Genomic DNA, 19,028 nt, shown 5'->3' with positions numbered 1-19,028 from the left:
AGGACTGGACTTGACTGAGTCACCCCGGGGGGGTCATACCCTTTACTCTGCCCTTCCCAACTCCTGCCATCTCCAGCCAAAGAAGTGCTTCGGGTCCCATCCTCTTCTACCCTGCCCGCTAGTTTCCCTTGGAGAAGAGGGTTCGGGGAGGTTGCTATTTTTGGGTACCACACTCTCTCCATCACTTTCAACTCTGTTTCAGATATCACATCCCCACCTCATTGTCCATGTCCCTGCTAGGCCAAACCCCCGATCGAGGACTCGGGGGGCAGGGGAGAAAAGGAGGGTGGGTGTTAAAACCCCGGCACCTTGTGCTGCCTTTGCTGGAGCTCACTGTAAGTGACCGTGGGCCGAGCAGTGGTCATGCTGCCCCTGATTGTTCTGAGCAGTCGCCCGCTCCACTGTCAGGACATTGAGCGGGGTGCGCTGCTATGAATAAGAATCAGCAGACCCAGCGCTGCCGTGCTGGTAAGTTAAAGTAGAGAGACTGAATGATTATAGGGGGATAATCAAAGTGTTGACAGGCTCCATAGGGACTGCCTGGAGCTGACATCTGGAATACGGCTGTGAATGAGGAATAGGTCCCACTGGGCACGGTGTACAGTTCTAAAAGCTCCTGCTCTCTCTCATTAACACAAACTCCCTCCGGCAGCAAATGCTGTTCAGTGTCACGATGCCATTTACAACAGGATTGCTCCTGCGTGCAAACCAGGACCAGGCAAAATGGCCCAATAAACTGTCACCCTTCAAAATCCCACAGAGCGAGTATGCCAGTCCAGCCATCGGATAGGGGCCAGGCTAGATCCTGAAGCATTGCTGTCTCCCAGATCCGACGCGGACAGCTTTTGTTAACCGCTGTCATACTGACGCGGGACCGGCTGACCGACAATAGCGTTGCAGAGCAAGCCCAGATCTTTGCCTTGCTGCTGAATTGTGCCCGCTTTAGCCACTTGGGCCTTGCCTCCATGCCCATGTTGGTAAACAGTCCCAGTGCTGGCGAAGTGCGGGGAGTGCCAAGTGCAGCTTGGTTGCTGACATTTTAAGCACAGCGTCATCTACCCCCAGGACACTGTGGTGGAGACGCCAGTGGCTGGTGCCCACTAACACTGCTGCCAACTCTACCACTAGTGAAGCTTCACCACTGGGAGGGCTTAGCAGAAAAAATACAGAGCCAGCAAGGCCCTGCAGACTGAGCCTGATTCTCAGCGCTGGCCTCTCTTTTTTGCAGATGCTGTTTTGTAACTAACTGCATCCTACTGGGCATGCTTTTCCGTGCCCTCCATCAATGGCAGGCACAAATATGAATAATTAGAGGTCTGATTACCTGGAGGTGATAAGGGGCTAATGGCTACTAATATTTCACCGCGGGCACACAGAGTAGTGGCAATTATTTGCAGGTGCTGAACTGCACTCTAGAAAGCAGAGAGCACGTCAAGACTTGGCTGAAAAGCCAGGCTCCAAAAGGGGCACTGTAATGCACATTGTGCAGGCAGCCCTCTCAAAACCAGCGCCTCCCTCAGAGGCCAGCACAAATTACCCTCTTAGTTGACTCGAACTATACTCGAAATGGTGTGCGAATGCTTCCAGTGGGTTACTCGACACCTGGGTATGGTGCAGATTTCTCTGGATAGAGAAGTGGACCCGATTCTGGTTTCAGTTACACTGATGTAAAACTGGATTTGCAAGGGAGCTATTCTGTATTTACAGTGATGTGAGAGCAGAATCCCCCCCGCCCGGTACAAGAAGCACATTACCCACACCCAGGTCACCCGAAGGATTAACTTGACTGGCTGTCTAGAAGGCGGCTGCTATTTGAAGGGGAGAGGCGAGGCAGGGCATTTTTCCTTCCCTCACCTTCCAGCGCTGTAACTGAGAGCCCACTGCAAGCAGCATTCAAAATATAAAGGGGCCCAAGCAGAACTCAGCGTGTCCAAGCCAAAACGGACTCAACCGGGGGAAAGGAGTCAGATACGTTTCAAAATGCACTTTTGGTCCTTCTCTAATCCCAGCCCACGAAAGGCCCCGAGTTCAGAGAACACACGTGCACCAGTCTGATTGAACAGCAGAGCTGGGGAGCGGTTATTGATGTTACTATGGCAACCCCTCTCTCTTTTTCCCTTTGTGAATGTTCAAATCCTCAGTAAATATCCACTCGTCAATTTTACGCAGAGCTGCCAGGAGGACAGCTGCGTTTTTACACACAGCTCAGCGAGAGTCGGGAGCATTAAATATTTCACCCCGAGAACCTTGCGTTTTGTTAGGGAAAACCCATTGCTCTGCAGCGGTGACACTGGGCAGGGAAGAGCAGCTTTGCCCACTTTGGGAGAGGAAGTGAAGTCTAGTGATTAGAGCAGGGGGCTGGGAAGCCAGGACTCTGGGGGTTCTATTCCCAGCTCTGGGAGGGACACAGGGTCTAGTGGCTTGAACAGGGGACTGTATGCAAATGTTTGTACAAGATTATTATAAAGGGACAAAACTATCTGCCATTAGGGCAACTTCTTACAAGCTAGAGACTTTCATTTTGCTTCCCTGGTGACTGGAGCAGACCTAGGTGTGTCCGAGCTTGGTTTCAGACAGCTTTATCCTGCGGGGGCAACAGCTGCATTGTCATCTTCAGCAGGAAGGAAAGAGCCACCTGCAGGTCTGTGATGTGCCACAGGCTGGCCAGGATCTGCTGGGTAAGCAGTGCTTCCTTGGAAGGGAGATAGGCAAGTCTTTCGCTGGCTTGGGTTCCAAGGGATGCTCTGAGCAGGTCATTCTTGCTTCAGGTTAGTTTTCACTAGATACTGAGGGAGGGGCCAGCTGGGGGGGGGGAGTGGGTGGTCAGGGGGGGGGCAGTGGAATGGAGAATAACTCCTTGAAGCACAGTTTTGTATTTGCTCGAAACATTTTATTCCTCTCCCCGCGACCAATCCCCAGGACGGTGGAAGGGCCCAGCTCCACTGCCCCTCATCCTGAAAGGCCACTCCACTTTGGGCTTCAGGTTCTCTTCCCAGTCCTGCTCACTCTGGGGACACCAGCTCCCCCACTTCCTTATGGCCGCTCCTTACCTCTGATGGGAGCGGAGGGCTTTGCTCCCAGTATAGGCCACCAGATGGCGCGAGAGCTCAGGGGCACACAGCTGGCGTTCTGCCCTCGCAGCTCAGAGTCCGGCCAGCTCTCAGGGTGTTGGGTGATGTGTTGTTCAGAAGCACCAAGTGCCTCTGACGATTAGGCCAAGGCCCGTGTGCCTTTGGTGGTAGCGAGAGCACCAATGCCAAGCCCCAGCACCACGGAAGGGACCGTTTCTTTAAAGAATTCCCTTGCCATTTAAAAACTATCGACAATGCAAGGGGGAGGCTAGTTTTCAGCTTTACCGGAGACTTTTCAAGTGTCAGGAGCTTGCTCTGAGTGGGGACTGGCCAACCTCATGCCGCGGGAAGACTTTTCAAGGGGAAGAGTGCAGCCCGGCAGAGCTCTGCTGTGAATCCCAGCTTTCCGTCAGGGCCAGGGCACCCTGGCTGTCCAGTCTCCAAACTAACCTTGCCCAGGGCCTTTCAAATTCATCTCAGACCGTGCTCCCCTTCTTGATCGTTCGCTTTCCTGGTGGCCAGCCTCTCTTCTGCAAATAGCCAGACATCAGACCTTGTCAACACTGGTTTACACACACTGCTTACTCACGGACTTCCTGCACCAAGTCCCTTTTCCACTGCTGAGAGACCCAGTGACAGCCCTTCTCCCCCACCTCCCCTGCAGGGTTTGTTCTTGCCGGGTAAGCTGGAGCTAACCATCCATGTTTTAACTTTATCTTGAGCGGAGCTGCAGCCTTGCAAAGTCCAAGGTGGTGGCAGAGTTTGGGATCCCAGATGGGTCCATCCGCACAGGAAGCCCCAACAGCGTTTCAGTCATGTTGTGGGGGGAAGGGCAGAGCTACCGTGTTATAACAATCTCCCAGCGTTGTCTCTTTGCACTGAGAACTGTGTTATTAAAAGCTGTCCTGAGTGGTGCACTAGCTGGGGTGGCCAGCCTCTCAGATAAGCTTCCCCCGGGACTAGAACCCCTGCTGGAAAGGTAATAATAGACAGAGGCTCAGGAACACTTACTGATCAGCGGAGAATTCACGCCAAACAACAGGGGATACTGCCAGAGAAACATTGGCAGCACAAGTCCATAGCAAGATTTCCCTGTAGTTGGCAACATTTTCCCCCATTGGGAGAGGTGCTTGTCTAGCAGCATCTCTGCAGGATAGGAGGCTTCGTGTGGGTAGAGGGGACTCATTTATTTTTTGTCAATGAACATTGACCATATTTTGAATCTTGTGACAAGTCATTTCCTCAGCAAAGCTGCCGCTAAAAGGGCACGCACGATGCATTTGAGGAAAACCTGACAGGGAGCATTACCATTTCAAACGAAACAAAAGTATTTTCTCCCCTGAGCACTCACTCACTTTCAGGTTCAATAACCCAGAAAATTGGAGCAACCAACCTGTTAAATGCATCAATCTGTTAAATCAATTCCCATGGTATCTGGCTACGTTTAGGGCTTGTCTACACTTAAAATGCTAGCGCAGCACAGCGGTGCAGCTGTAGCACTTCAGTGTAGACACTCCCTACGCCGACAGGAGGGATTTTCCCATCAGCGTAGGTAAACCACCTCCCCAAGAGGCAGTAACTCGGCCAACAGGAGGATTCTTCCCTTGACCTAGACAGTGCTCAGGGGTGTGGATTTTTCACACCCGAGTGATGCAGTTATACTGACCCAATTTTCTAGTGCAGACCAGGCCTGAGTGTTTTACCTCCTTTCCCCCCCTTCTAATCCTGTATTTCCTGATGCTTTCCCCACCAGTCAACTGACCTCCCCTCTCCCAAAGATTATGGTCCACATTAGGAGAGAGAAGGATTTTCAGGAATGATTTCATTTGGCATGTAGCCCCACCACCTCTTTCTTGCTCTACAATCCTTCCTACCCCAATCCAAAGCCAGCGCAGCATCTACCCGCAGCGGGCAGCTATTAACTGTATCCATGTCGTTCTGTTGAGATGTAAATCTAAAACATTCTAGGTGTGGATCTCTCCAAGGGCCATTGTCATAAAATAATTGTGAACTTCCTGTACTTTCGTGAGCATTTTTTGTTGGATGAAACCAGTCTAGTAAAGAATTAATCCAGGACTTGCTAAGAGTGGCACCAATTTTGCCACTAATAAAATTTATACTTACCTATTGCACATCCCTGCTTTTATTTTTTTTTAAACAACCTTCTGCTAATTTAGTAATGGTTCAATCTCACCTGCATATCAGCAACTGCAACTGGACAAATGTTCTGATGAACTCCTATGCCCCATATAAAGGTTTCCGCTCCCTTTATCATGCATGCTAAATCTTTCAGGAGGTCAGGATTCTGGTCCCTTACTGAGCTCTGTTACTGACCTGTTACATGAGTTTGGGCAAGTCACTTCACCTCTCTTTGCCTTCTCACCCTTGACCTGGTCTGCCTCGAGTATAAGCTAGCTGGGGCAGGGACTATCTCTGTGTCTGCATGTCGCCTAGTACAATGGATATAAGGATATGACAAATCTGAGATTTGCTGACTGGTCAAGAAGGAATCCTCTGGACTGTTCCATCAGCAGTGGTTAAGCTCAGGGGGCAGCACACAATGGTCAACAGAGGTCTTAGCTCATCCATCACTCCACAACCAAAGCCTTTTAGGAGCTTGGGAATTTCTGCCAATTTCACGCTAAGAATCCAAGAGCCAGGAGGGAGAATCCTGGCAGCAGCTCTCTCTGGAGCAGTACCCTTCCCAATTTTCAGAGAGAAACTGTGGCACAGACAAGGTGTCAGTGAGTCTGTGTTAAAACTGGGATTAGGAGGCAGAAGATCCTGGTTTCCAATTTTGGGGTTAGGCCACAAAGCCCTGCCTGCCTCACAGCAAGCACATACCTTGGAACCAACTATGGATTAGCTAGACATTGTTTTAGAAGAATGGAGAGGGACGCCCCTCCACATCAAAGGGGAAGAGAGAATAGAGACTAGATCTTGAATGCAAAACACATGGCGGAAGAAGAAAAGTCTAGGCTCAAGTCCTGCTCTCACTGAAGTCAGTGGCAAAACCCTGACTTCAAAAAGGGACCACATTCAGATCTTTATTCTGTAAATTTTTTTCCCCCCGTATGATTTTCAGAGCTAGTTCTAAAGACTCTGGTAACTCGCTGCCCGCTGGTTCTGATCAGCATGGTGAGCAGAAAGGCCTTTGTGAAATATTTCATCCAGAAAGGGGGTCTCATTTCAGCAGCAGAATTGTGGACGCTTGCACCAGACAGAGGTCATCTAAGCTGAAGCAGCCTTGCCAGTAGACCAATGAACTCCTGGTTTTCTTTGACACAGTTTATTTTTAAATATACTATGCAAGAGAGCGCAGAATAAAAAATAACACCCCCCCCCAAAAAAAACAAAAAAAAACGGAGAGCCATGTACAGAAACAATCTGTATTGGACCAAAATAAAGGGGAAACGGCCCCTTTGGTATTACAGAAACAAAGGACAGAGCTATTTACACATTGTAAAAAAGACAAGTCTACAGAAGTGTGTAATACTGAGATACAAATGTATAATATAGTGGCACAATATGTTATCGACAAAGTTAAAACAGTACCTCAGAAAAGAGATAGTCCAAGGGGTGTTTTTTTGGTGGGGTGTTTTTGTTTGTTTTGCTTGTGGGTTTTTTGTTGCATGTATGTTTGTATTTTGTAAAGGCAGCCTGTGGTGTTTTGTTTTTTATTTGACTGTCACGTGTTACACCAAGGTGATCTGTGAGGGCGAGAATGGTGTGAGCATAGAAAAGATCAGAAACCACCTACAAAACAAACAGTTCATAAGAGGAAAAATAAAATATCATCGAAAGCAATTAGTGTTTAAGATACACATGGTGGGGTTTCACAGGAGATACTGGGGGAATGAAGTGGGGAGATTGCTTTCTTCTCTTGTCCCGAGTGAAAGGAGTTAAATTGCACTGTTAATTGTTTTAAAGTCTTGTCCTTTCAAAAACACAGGGAGTCACAGTTAGTCCCCAAACCCGCTGGATTAACTGGGAGGGTCAAAGTGAACTGGGAAAGGCTGCCAAGGAATCACAGGTTCAGAAGTTTGTGGCATCCTTCGACAGTCTCCTTGAGAGGTGCACCCCAGGCAAAAGGGGTCCGCAGGCTTCTCCGAGCCCTGCTTAATCCTGGACAGAACCACCCGATCATTAGGGTGATCAAGGTTTCCACTGGAATTAAATAAACTACTTCAAAACCCTATGTATAGATTTTAAACTCTTCAGTGGGATTTTGTACAGACACTGAAAGGAATGGCTCGCCACGAGCTGCTTTCCTCTTCCAACCAGGGCTCTTATGAGAGAGCAGCGTCCAGGTCTGATGTAGCCCTTATCTGAGCTCATTACTCCCATGTAGCTCACCTAATTTGACGTGGCTGGAAATCTAACTAGACAAAGAACAGCTCTGCTGATGCATCAGCTCATGCCCATTTGGGATGCACAAAATCAACTAAAACCACGGCTGGAGGCACAGTGGTATCTTTAAATTCATCCTAATCCACCTCCCCCTGTTGCCACCCTTCTCTCCCTCACCCAGCGACGCAGTCAGTTCATTGCTCTCACAAAGGATTTGCCACTCCCCCAAGCTTGAACCTGGCTAGTGTTTTGCATCTGCAAAGCATGGATGTGCTCTTCCTCAAAAACATCACTCCTTTATCGTTACCAAAAGAGATCCACAAACGGACTCCTGTACCACTTCAGTCAGAGGGACCATCCGTGCCATTCCAAACCCACAGTGATTCGTCAGGGGCTCTCGGACATGAGGAAACATGGATTCCTTGACCAGCAGCTAAGGGTCACCGACAGAACCACAGGGAGGATTTTCGTAAACGTATTTCGTAGCATTCTGTTTCATGACAAAGTTTCATTAATAACTCCCCCGTCACCTCCAAATCTGTGGTGTTAGTGTCATGGATGTGCCTGCGGGGAAGGGGACACTGTGACCCCAGGAAAGCAGGGTATATATTGCTATTCAAACACTCATCCTCGTGTACAACAGGGGCCGGGGGAGGGAATCAAATTGCAGTAGGAATTCCTCCAGGAGGAAGGCAGAATGTCAGCGTCCGTCAGTCCGGGTTCCATCTTAAAGCTCTGTCCAAAACAATAAAATATTATAAAAAGGCCTGGTGTGACCTCAGCATTTAGACTTGTAATCCACAAGGCAAGAACTCCACAGACCAGAGGATTTTGCATATGAGAGAGACAGGGCACCTCGGTGAAAGGGAGGAAAGTGCATCTTGATGAACACCCTACTTTAGGCAGTAGGGCTGTGTTCCACAGTCTGGGCCTTTTGCACATCCCTGTACTGAAGGCCCCTGGGTCCTTTGTCAGTCTACCATTGCGCTTATGCTGTAGTTCTCTCTGCAGTTGGCTTTGGCCTGTAATTTAAAAAAAAAAAAAAAAAAAAAAAAAGAAATGAACGAAAAGTGTTACCTGGCTTCTGCTACCTCTGAACAATATCGCTGATTTCTTTCACCGAGCTGAGAAGTTTGCTAAAGTCCTGCGTGGCTGCAGGGCCGCTGCTAGCGGTGGCCGGACAGATCTGGAGCTCCCGAAGGTTATTCTCCAGCTTGTTGATGGCCTCACGGAAGGCAAATTTGTTCCTCATCTGCTGGATGGAGTCCACGTAGCTCACACAGAACGTGTAGAGGTTTTTGCCAGCCTCCAAGACGGCGCTGTGGCTCGCCATTTGTTCGGAGTTCTTGTTGATGGCCACGCGCAGGGCCTCAGTGCTTTCCAGTACCACTCCCTTGGTGATGGTGCCACTGGCTATCCTCTCTGGAGGCTGGCGGGTTTTGCGCAAGGAGACTCTGGTGGATATGAGAGGGATGAAGGCTGTTGACGACGGCTGGTCCCCGCTTGGGGCGGGTGGGGCAGATGAGGAACAGGGGGCTGGGGCCGCTGTGGTCAGCAGCGGCTTTGTGGAGGACTGTGGCTTTGGTACAGAGGGGAGTCCAGGCTTTTTTACACCCTCCCCTACCTGGTTTGGCTTGGCAGCGTCACTGCTTGCAGTGTCTGCAACCTGAGCCACCTGTTTAGATTTAGTACCACACCCTGCATCTGCTGCTTCGTGGCTGGGGCTGTGGGATGATTTTCCAGGCTTCCCGATGGAAGCTGAGGAGAGTGGAGGCGGAGGGGCCGGTTTAAGCTTTGATAACTTCATCTTGTCCTTTCCTGATGACTCGGAAGTCTGTTTGAGCCTCCTCATCCTTGGCTCCTCTATAGAAGCCTTGCTGGCCACCACAACCCCAGCAGAGTTGGGTTTGACAGTAGGACCTTGGTCTGTCATCCCAGTGGTCCCTAAGGCACTGGATTTGATGCCATCATCCTTGTGGGACAGGCTGGAGGAAGGAGCGATTATAGGTTGCCTGCGTACAAGTTTTGGTGTCAGAGAGGGTGGGCTGGAGCCAGGGCTGGACTCCGTGTCTTTGAACACATCGTCAGTTGTCTCTTCATTTTTCTTCAGCAGCCGGGGAGGGGGCGTCACCATCCCTCTGACAGCAAGATCCGTCTTGTTCTCATTTGCCCGCTTCCGAGGCAGGGCTGGCTTTTCGCTCTTGTGCCCGCCGAAGGTGGAGGAATCAAACTGCCGCACTGTGGACTGCAAATCCCTGGGCAGCGTCACGGATCTCCACTCCGTGTCCCTGGCTCCATGGGGCACGCACGATGCTGAGCAGGACCTCAGGAAGCGCTTGCTGGCATTAGAACTACACTCTTCTTCACCAGTTGCCAGCCGGCTGCTCGTCATGGAGCTGTTTTTTTTCCATAGGTGTGGGGATAAAAAGCCAGAGTTCCCAGTGACAGCTCCGTTAGTGACTCCAGCCCCATTGCTCGGGCCCTGGCACTTTGAGGCATCGATGGCATCTGCAGGGGGCACGATGAAGGCTCCATTGCTGGCATCCCTGCTTTCATCCTCACCTCCACCCTTGCGGTCCGAGTGGCCGTCCATCTCCCGGAAGGAGCTGCTGCGTTTCGGAGGGGCAGGGGCAGTCTTCTTCTTCTTCTTGATAAGGGCACTGAAGAGGTTGGTCTTTTTGTCTTTTGGAAGCAACCGCTCATCTTCATTTAAACTGCTCTCCAGGGGAGCTCTTTCCTTCCGCGGGAGCAAGGGAGAAACAGCAGGTTCGTGCTCCAGAGGGTCTGCAAGGAACAAAAGATTCTACTGAGCTTTGCTTAAAGAAATACAAGTTTGCTTTCCTTTGGGATCACATTGCAGCACCTCCTAACAGGTGCAGGCTCTGTAAACAGAGGGCCAAGTTCAGACCTGGTGCAAGCAGGCACTGCTCCACTGAAGCCAAGGTTGGATTTGGTCCAGAATCTTTGGACACGAATTCTTGGGGGTGGGGAGTGTTTATAGGATGCCCTGCCAGAATACCTCACCCTTTGTTTTCTCAAGCAGGCCTCTGACTAAGTCAGTCAGACAGGAATTTACATTTAAAATTCAGACACACTCAAATTAACCCTCGTTATCCCAGAGTTCCTGACATCACATCTGGAGTTTTCTCTAGCCTTGTTGAGGGTAAGCGAACAATAAGGTCAACTTTTTTTTTTTTTTGGTCCCTTTGTTGTTTTCTCCCATGTGACTGAAGGTTCATTTTTTAAAGGCTTGTCTGTATCCACACACTCATCTCCCTGTTTGGTTACTCTAAGGTGTCCATAATCCCCAGCTGATATGATCCTCTGGTGAAGTGTATGGTACAAGCAGAAATCAAGGTTATTCTAGCAGCTGAATACACCTAACCATGTCGTTGTGAAGACAGGCAGCCTTGCACAACGGAGGAATCCAGAGATAACAGCCTGCTGCAGTGGAACTGCTCTGGAAGGAGAGCGGGGTGACCCTTTTTCCACTTACATGAGAAATACTTCAAAAATGAATAGTGGTTTATAATACTTTTGTCAGGAGTCCTGAAGGTCCCAATATTTGAACAACAGGGTCTCTCGTTCACAGGTCAGGCATTAGAATAGTGCTCAGACAGCCTAATTCAGAAGAGATGCCTTCAGGGTATTGTATACATTTACAGCTTGAGTAGGCAGCAAGAGGGGGAGATGGAGCAGGGTTAAATAGGGAAAAGAGGATGCTACATAGTCATATTCTGGAAAATATTCTGGGGTTTGGATCCTGGTTGAGAGGAATTCTTAAAAAAAAGGAAATTTCAGGATTGCAAAGTCACACTTTTTTGGACATGTGTATTTAAACCAGTCACATGCACCTGAACACATCTGGAGGAGCATAAGCAAAAAGAGCTTTTAAAAAAATTTGGAAGGGGACACCCATTTCTGAGAGCAGATATGGGTATGTGAACTCCTCTGCTCATTTAGGAACCAACATGAAAAATGTTTCTTCTCAACACTGATTTTTCAAGAAAACAATGACTCAGGTCCCTAACTAACATCCCTTCCCAGGGACCAACAACTCAGTGATCAGGACTTAAACTCAAATTTCTCACTGAGTGCTTGCTACTGATGGGAAGTGATGCTCACAGGTCTTGGATATTTGTAAGCAACTGGAAATGGGAAGGGACAAAGGACATTCTATAGGTACCTATTGTGAAGTTGACACAGTAAACACAGCTTCCAGGCTCAGATATGGCACCAAGACACACCTTCTCCAGAAGAACCATCAAGTGTCTGTATTATATAAAAAGTGACCCCAAAGAGGAGTTTCGGTGGTGACCTTCTCTCTCTCCTATGCATGTATGCCTACGCACACACACAGAGGTGTGTACACAGAGGTGTACTAAAGATCTCCAAGATCCCAAGTCCGCAGAACATACTGCTTACTCCCGATGGGACAGCTGAGCAGGCACATTTAACAGGAGTTGGCAAGAACCAAGAGATCAAATTTTTATTGGGTTTTTTATTTTTTAAACTTTGCATTTCAAAATGCTCTGGATACAAATTAACTGCCCATGCTCAATGTTTTGTCATTGTTTCAACTGCCTCAAAATGGAAACTACACGCTTTGAAAAACTGATTGAAAGGCTGTTTAATTTCATGGTAGATTTTGTAAATACCTCAGTGTCCCTTGCTGAAACTATATTTGATATCTGCCACAAGTAATACGCTTCAGTGTTTCAAAACAGACAAGTCTGGACCGTATATACCAGAGCCCTGATCCTGAGCAGTGATCCAGTCTCTTTAGACCACTCTGGTGATGTAAAGGGGCTGGCAGCCAGGGAGATTCCTCTCTGCTGGGAATTCCCCCAGCACTGGAGCAGCTTCAGGACAGTGCAGCGAGTCCTATCCTATCCCTTTGATAACTCCTGACACAGGGGTGAGGGAGACGCTGTGCTCAGAGTATTCTGTGCTATGGCACTGCTCCACTGGGCGCCATGGGCAGCAGCTGTAAGCTAAAACAGCCCTCAGGGCTGCTCTAACTTTCAGCAGGGGCTGCACCAGTCCCTGAACCAACTAGGAAATCAGGAGGTAGAGAGAGAACACAAAAAGGCGATATCCCCCCCTTCCTGGGCTGCATGGCTGCTGCAGCTCAGAATCTGCAAGTAATACTGATTGCTAGCAATCTACAAGTAGTGCTAGGAGCTACAGGAACAGAGTCCCAAACCCATCGCGAACCTAGGAAGAGAAGTGCCTAATGACAGGACACATCCAGAGAGCAGGTACCTATCATTAGGCACTTTTCCCATGTTCTCTCTGGGTCTGGGCCTCCATTTTATTTCAGTCTGTCTCACTGGAGGGGAATAATGGCTGTAGCTAGAACATACCACATTCCCCTTGTCCTTTAGGATGCGCCATCTCCATGTTCTCACTGGCATCTTTGCTTTCAGCAGCTCTCCTGGATGATCTCGTTTTGGTCGGTAGTTCTGGAGCCTGCAGGAAGTTACTCACTACGCTTCTCATGCCTTTTTTCCCCAACTCTTTCTCCACCTCTGGAAGGCAAAGAAAAGAATGATCACAAGGAAAGCGCGCAGGGGCGGGGGGGTAGAGATAAAAGGCAAAAATACTGAGCTATCTCTGGACAACAGGGGGGAAAGGACAAGCTGACAGCACCCAAGGGAAGGGGGTTCAGCCAGACAGAAGGCCTGTTGGTAACAAAAATAATACAAGCATCTGCCTGCTCCATCTTTTTTACACTGGGAAGTACAACTTACAAACAAAGCTTCACTGCAAAGCAACTTGGTGGGGATGTTCAGATAGAGCAATAAACTACGTTACAATGCACTTATGCCATCGCCCCCATTCCCAGAAACAGTGTGATGAATGGTGCAAGTGGACTTACCGTCTGATATGCTGGATTCTTGAAACATTGTTTCAAATGCTTGGTGGATTTCAGCAAACGAGGGCCTATCAGACGGGCTCCACTGCCAGCCTGAAAGAATACTTCTACTCAGGACTTCTAACAAGCCTTACAAATATTCATTAAGCCTCACACTACCCCTGTGAAACTAGTTTAATATCATCAGCCCCCTTTTACAGGCAGGGAAGCTGAGATTTAGATGTTAGCCACCTGATTTTAAGGACACCAGGCACCCTCAGCTCCCACTGACACCAGTGGGAGCTACGCCTACACAACACCTCCAAAAAAAATCAACCATAAACGACTAATGGCCAAGGGGACTAAGAAAAGTCGTTCCCAAGACAATTAACAAGGCTCTCTTCCCCATCCTAGACAAACGTGGACACCCAATTCTTTATTTAGATACCCAGGAAAGAGGAGACAAAGAAACTTGAGTTAAACAACACCTTCCCCAAGACCTGGACAATTCCCACTCCTAGTAGAGAAGAAATACCCCCAAGCCAAGTCTGCATGTCTTCGGAACATTTACATCTTCCTGGGACAGCAGAGTTTAAGACTGTAACCACGTGCTGCATCTTCAATGGGAAACTAACAAAGGCTCCTTGTGCCACAGTGTTTAACCAGACCCTTGTACAGTGCTACTACCTCTTTGCAGAGCTCCATCAGCTTTCACATTTGTCTCTATATGCTTTTAGAAGACTCACATGCTCTCATGAGCTCGTAGACTTTCTCAGGACAACCTTCAGGGCGCTCCATGCGGTAGTCTTTCTCCAACAGCTCGTACACCTGAGACAGGTCAATTCCAGGGTAAGGGGACATGCCGTATGTTGCGATTTCCCATAGCAGGACGCCAAAGGCTGCAATAGAGAAATCAAAAGGCCTGAGAGTTGTTTTTTAAAAAAAGAAAAGAAAAAAAACCCCAATAATCTTGCAAGTTTGCTGTAAGTGGATGCACAAAACAAAAATTCCCGGGCACTTAAACAAGCTCCCTGTTCTAGGTGGCTCAAATTCCATGCTCAGCAGCAGGTTAGAAACTAAAGTAATGTAATGAGCTTTTTCATCAACACAGACAAGTCTCCTGCAATACGACAAGATAGAATTAGACTAATTTTTAATGTATCAGCTGTCTCAAACCTGAATGTCTTGATACCCTTCAAGTCCTATTAAAGGCACAATTAAGAGATGCCATTGTGGATTAATTGAAACTGCTTCTCTGCTACACTGCAGTCTTGCTGTAAATCTGACTGCTCTTCTCATCTCTATTTTCCCTTTTTCTCTTTAGGATTCCCATGTCCAATTGATTCACTGTTTACGGGCTGCCCCCGTTCTAGGAGTATCAAGATATACAGAAAGGAAAGCTGCGGTCCCAACATTGTGATGGAATTCACAGCGATAGCTGCCAACTAGGCAAGAACTATGAGAGACAGTTTGGTTACAAGGAAAGTTTAACAGAATGCACCACAGCCAAATAAAAATAACTTCTATGATCGGGATGCCCTTTCTGTATTGAACTGTGGTGAGGATGTGAGAGAGCCCCATGGTTAGACAACTAAACTGGGATTCAGAGTACAAAGGACAGACCCCGCACCAGTTCAACAACCTGCACATAATTAGTTCGGTCATTGTATTCTGTTTTTAGCCTGAAGAGAAGGCAATTATAATCCTACGTAACTACAGAAATCGCATCATATTACATGATAAACAACCAAGGGCAATTTAAACCAGCCACTTCCATGAGCATTTCTGTTTGAATTCTGTCCTCAGGCAGTGGAATGAAAGTTAGCAAAATCCTGCACCCACAGCAGTTGTAGTGAGTGACTGGGAGAGGGCTCACTTTATTTTGAGTCAGATCCCAACTGATCAGGACTTGGCCCAATATTAATTAAAAATAACCTTGCGTGTTTAGAATACCTTTTCTCCCAAAGCGCTTTATCATTTCAATGTACACAGGAGTCACCCCAACCACTGAAGTACAGCAGCATCCTTGATGGATCATGGCAGCTGTTCACAGCAACACCACACACAGGTTTAGGATAGCACAAAGAAAAATCAACACCTTATCCAATAATACAGTACCCAGAGCTTTGTCGCCATCACCAGAACATTCACAGCATCAACAATCCCTTTTCAACATCCTAAGAATAAAACCCCACTCCAAGCAGAACTTGCCATAAGATGAAAAGGGAGAACAGCCAGAAGTCCACTAGACACTTCACTACTGCCAAACTGATTTTATGTGGAAGGAACTTGGGGTCAAATCTTCAGAAAGTCTTACATGCCACTGAATCCTAAATGTCTATGGTCACTTATACAAATGGGTCTTGGATTCCTAGGTCACTTAGACACTTTTGAAAATTTGCCCCTCAGATACTGTGGTGATCAGCAGCAGTATAAAACCTCAAGACAGACAGACAAAGTGCACTAGGAATTTAGGGAGTTAGAATGGATAGACTTAGGCTATATCATACAGGCTATCTATCCTGTTCTTATCAAAAGTATTCCAGGCTCTTCAAGAGTATCAACATGTCTTCAAGTTCTCTCTCTGCTTCTCATCTCATTCAAAGGATTCTTTTAAAAATGAGCTCAGAGCTATCACTAGGCACACAGAGATCATGTTTAAACATCTCAGACTCTCATCCTAAAAGTAGTTTACAGAGCCAGTAACCTTCAACAACATAATGCCCCAAAGTACCATTCTATGGCATTGATTCAGAGCTGGCTAGGGCACCTATCCTGCAAACACGCATCTGCTTAATTTTTACATGTGAGGACTACTCTCTCATGTGTGAAGTTACGTGTCTATTTAACTATCTGCAGGATTGCAACCTCAGAAGAAGTCCTGACTGACTGAAAGTGTGCAGCTCCTGGGTTTTCCTTTTAGGTCTCCCATTCAAACACTGAACCAGCCCACACATGATTAGCTGTGACAAGGTCACAGACCAAAGTGGTTCAGCTACCAATCATTCTCTCTCTCTTTGGGATTGGTTCAGCCACCAATCATTCTTTCTCTCGAAGAAACAGTTTTTAATGTCTTGATTTTATAGCCAGGAAAGAAAAAGGCTGTCATCTCATGTGCATGTAAGTATATTCTTACCCCAGACATCAGACTTAATGGAGAATTTGTTGTAAGCCAGACTTTCTGGCGCAGTCCACTTGATTGGGAATTTGGCTCCAGCATGGGCAGTGTATGTGTCACCTGTCATCAGCCTGCTTAGACCAAAATCTGCCACCTTCACCAAGTGGTTCTCCCCTACAAGGCAGTTTCTGGCAGCAAGATCCCTAAGAAAGTAGACAAGAAAAAAATAGGCCATGAAAAGTCTTCACAATATCACACTTTTAGCAGCAGAGAGGACTTGGCTTATTATTGAAGAAATCCAGGACTTTGTATGCATTTTTCTGTATTAAGGGTGTAGAAAGGGGGAGATTATTTGTTCTCTCCACTTGATAAGGTTGTCGTCAAAACTTTTTTTTTAAAATTAGATTACAACCTTTTAGAAAAATTAAAAGCTGCCACCGTCAGGATAAAAATAATTTAAAAATAAAGACCAGTGTGTCAGTGCTCATTTTATAATTTATCTTAGATTACTGAAACAAAGGATGTTTAAGATCCTCACCAGTTTTCCTGTTTATTATTTACATATCACTCAACTTAAACAATGAAAATATATTGGTCAGTTTCAGGGATCTCGCAAATCAATTTCACTACAGTTCCCATGCTTACCACGTTTAAATCTCAACCACACAAACTATTTTTTCCAAACACATCAACTCACATAATATACAACCCAATGTAGTGCTTTTTCATACTGTACTAAAGAAGTTTTATTTTACCATAAGTATACAATACCATTTGTAAAAAGCAAAAAAATATCTGTACAAAATGCAAGCAACAGAAAATACAGTATCTCTCTTTCTGATGTGGATGGGCACGCATAGGAACTGCCACAGCAGGTCAGACCAGTAGGTCCATCCAGTCCAGTACTGGTCTCCGACAGTGGCCAGCACTAGCTGCTTTAGACAAAGGTGCAAGAATCTCTGCATAAATAGTTAAGGAATAACTGGCCCACAGGGAAAATTTCCTCTTAAAAGTTAGCAACTGGTTCAAGCCTTCAACCTTTCAAATCTCTTTAAAAAACTTTACTATCATAAACCTGTATGCTCTTATTACCCCTGTAAATGTCCAATTCTTCTCTTAATTCTGTTAAGTTCTTGGCCTCAATATCTTGTGGCAATGAATTCCACCGGCTAGTTGTGTGTCAGGGTGTAACAGTATTTCCTGGAATGAAGTTGTTCTGAAACAGCTAGTGCATTCCTCAGGACACAACACTCCTTTATTCTGAAAATATGCTCACTAGGTACACCAATTCTACCACCACCTAGATGGCAGGCAAGGGCTTTGACACAGAATACAAAAACTGTATCCTGATGACCTGGATGGTCAAAGGTGGTCAACATGGACAATCATAATCTAGGAAAATCTGATTATGGAACAATTCCCCATGCCTCATACACACGATTCTGATTTGCAGAACAGTGGGCAACAATTGACTGAAATCATCCTTCTATTTATATACCAGCTAGTGAGGGATGCACCGACTGCAACTCACTAGGTCATGTATAATGTTAATATGGTCAAAGTGCATTGCGTGTTTAAAATCGTGAACGTACATGAAAGCATATCTGCTAGTAATAGATTTTGTAAAAATTTACCAGATTTTGTCAGGTTATGTTAGAAACTGATTTCACTACAAAGCTAAACAAAGAGTCTACTTCAAATCTAAGCAAGATCTGCCTCTCTCTGATACTTACTCTTTAAAAAGTCGCTTGCAGAACTCAGAACTTTAAAAAAAAACAGTACATTTTACCAAAGGCCCATTAAGCTGTGAGGCAGTGGTCTGACTATCCCCATATCAACACTGATTTCTACCATGTTTGTCTAAATAAAAACTCCTCTTTACAACCCCATTCCTACTCCTGCTTGATTCATTCAATGAGGTCACAGCCCATCATCTGAATCCATGGATGTGGACTATGACAACAACTCTGAAATAACTGGGCAAGAGGATGCAGGGGTGGCAGATTATAAGGAAGAAAACTTCTGTTTTCTGAAGATATTTGCGTCATCAGCAATAATGGGAAATGAAGTGCAAGAGCATGCAAACAAACGGGATTCTGCAAAACATTTTGTAAAGTTCATTTGCTACATGTTGAGGGGACGACAATCTTACAACAGCGCAAATCGAAAGCTCAAAACTCTGATGCTGCAAGTAGATGTTAACTTTGATTGACAGGAGCATGTGAACCCAGTTCTCATGCAGCACTGGAAATATGTCTTACAAGGAACCTTTAGCATTTCACACATGATCCTCATGTGAAGTCTCTATGAAGTCATATGTACAGATTTCATATTCCAGCTAATTGGGTGGGAAAGGTCACAACTGTGCCACGGAGAAGATGTTGTATTAAATAAAACAGCAAAGACTCTCAAGCCTCCATCCAGGCTGTCTCATTACATTGCTAGGAGGTGATTTCTTCAGACAAAGAATGCAAAGCACTAACCATAATTGCAGCACACTTAAAGGTCAACATCTCCAGACTTTAAGACTGCAAAGATGCTTAATACAGAGACACACGCAATTCATGCAATAATGGAAAAAAATCGCCAAAGCAGATGAAAACAAGGAGGGGGACAAATCAAAGCACTATGA

General features: G+C 46.5%; 1 protein-coding gene across 4 annotated transcripts in view; it reads right to left on the bottom strand.

Moving 5' to 3' along the window:
• Nucleotides 1–6,446: 6,446 nt before the first annotated feature.
• Nucleotides 6,447–19,028, bottom strand: part of ABL1 (ABL proto-oncogene 1, non-receptor tyrosine kinase) — a 120,024-nt gene continuing 107,442 nt past the window's right edge. For all 4 annotated transcript variants that reach the window (XM_073314945.1, XM_073314948.1, XM_073314947.1 and 1 more), the window contains 5 exons: nucleotides 16,415–16,599; nucleotides 14,025–14,177; nucleotides 13,303–13,392; nucleotides 12,788–12,952; nucleotides 6,447–10,205 (listed from right to left, as the gene is read on the bottom strand). In XM_073314945.1, the coding sequence (XP_073171046.1) occupies nucleotides 8,509–10,205; nucleotides 12,788–12,952; nucleotides 13,303–13,392; nucleotides 14,025–14,177; nucleotides 16,415–16,599 (2,290 nt within the window). In that variant the 3' untranslated portion in view covers nucleotides 6,447–8,508. The remainder of the gene's footprint in view (nucleotides 10,206–12,787; nucleotides 12,953–13,302; nucleotides 13,393–14,024; nucleotides 14,178–16,414; nucleotides 16,600–19,028) is intronic.

Source organism: Lepidochelys kempii, chromosome 16, assembly GCF_965140265.1.
Source record: "Lepidochelys kempii isolate rLepKem1 chromosome 16, rLepKem1.hap2, whole genome shotgun sequence".
Taxonomy (NCBI): Eukaryota; Metazoa; Chordata; order Testudines; family Cheloniidae; genus Lepidochelys; species Lepidochelys kempii.
Note: the sequence above shows the minus strand (reverse complement) of the source record. Positions and strands in the feature narration are given on the sequence as shown.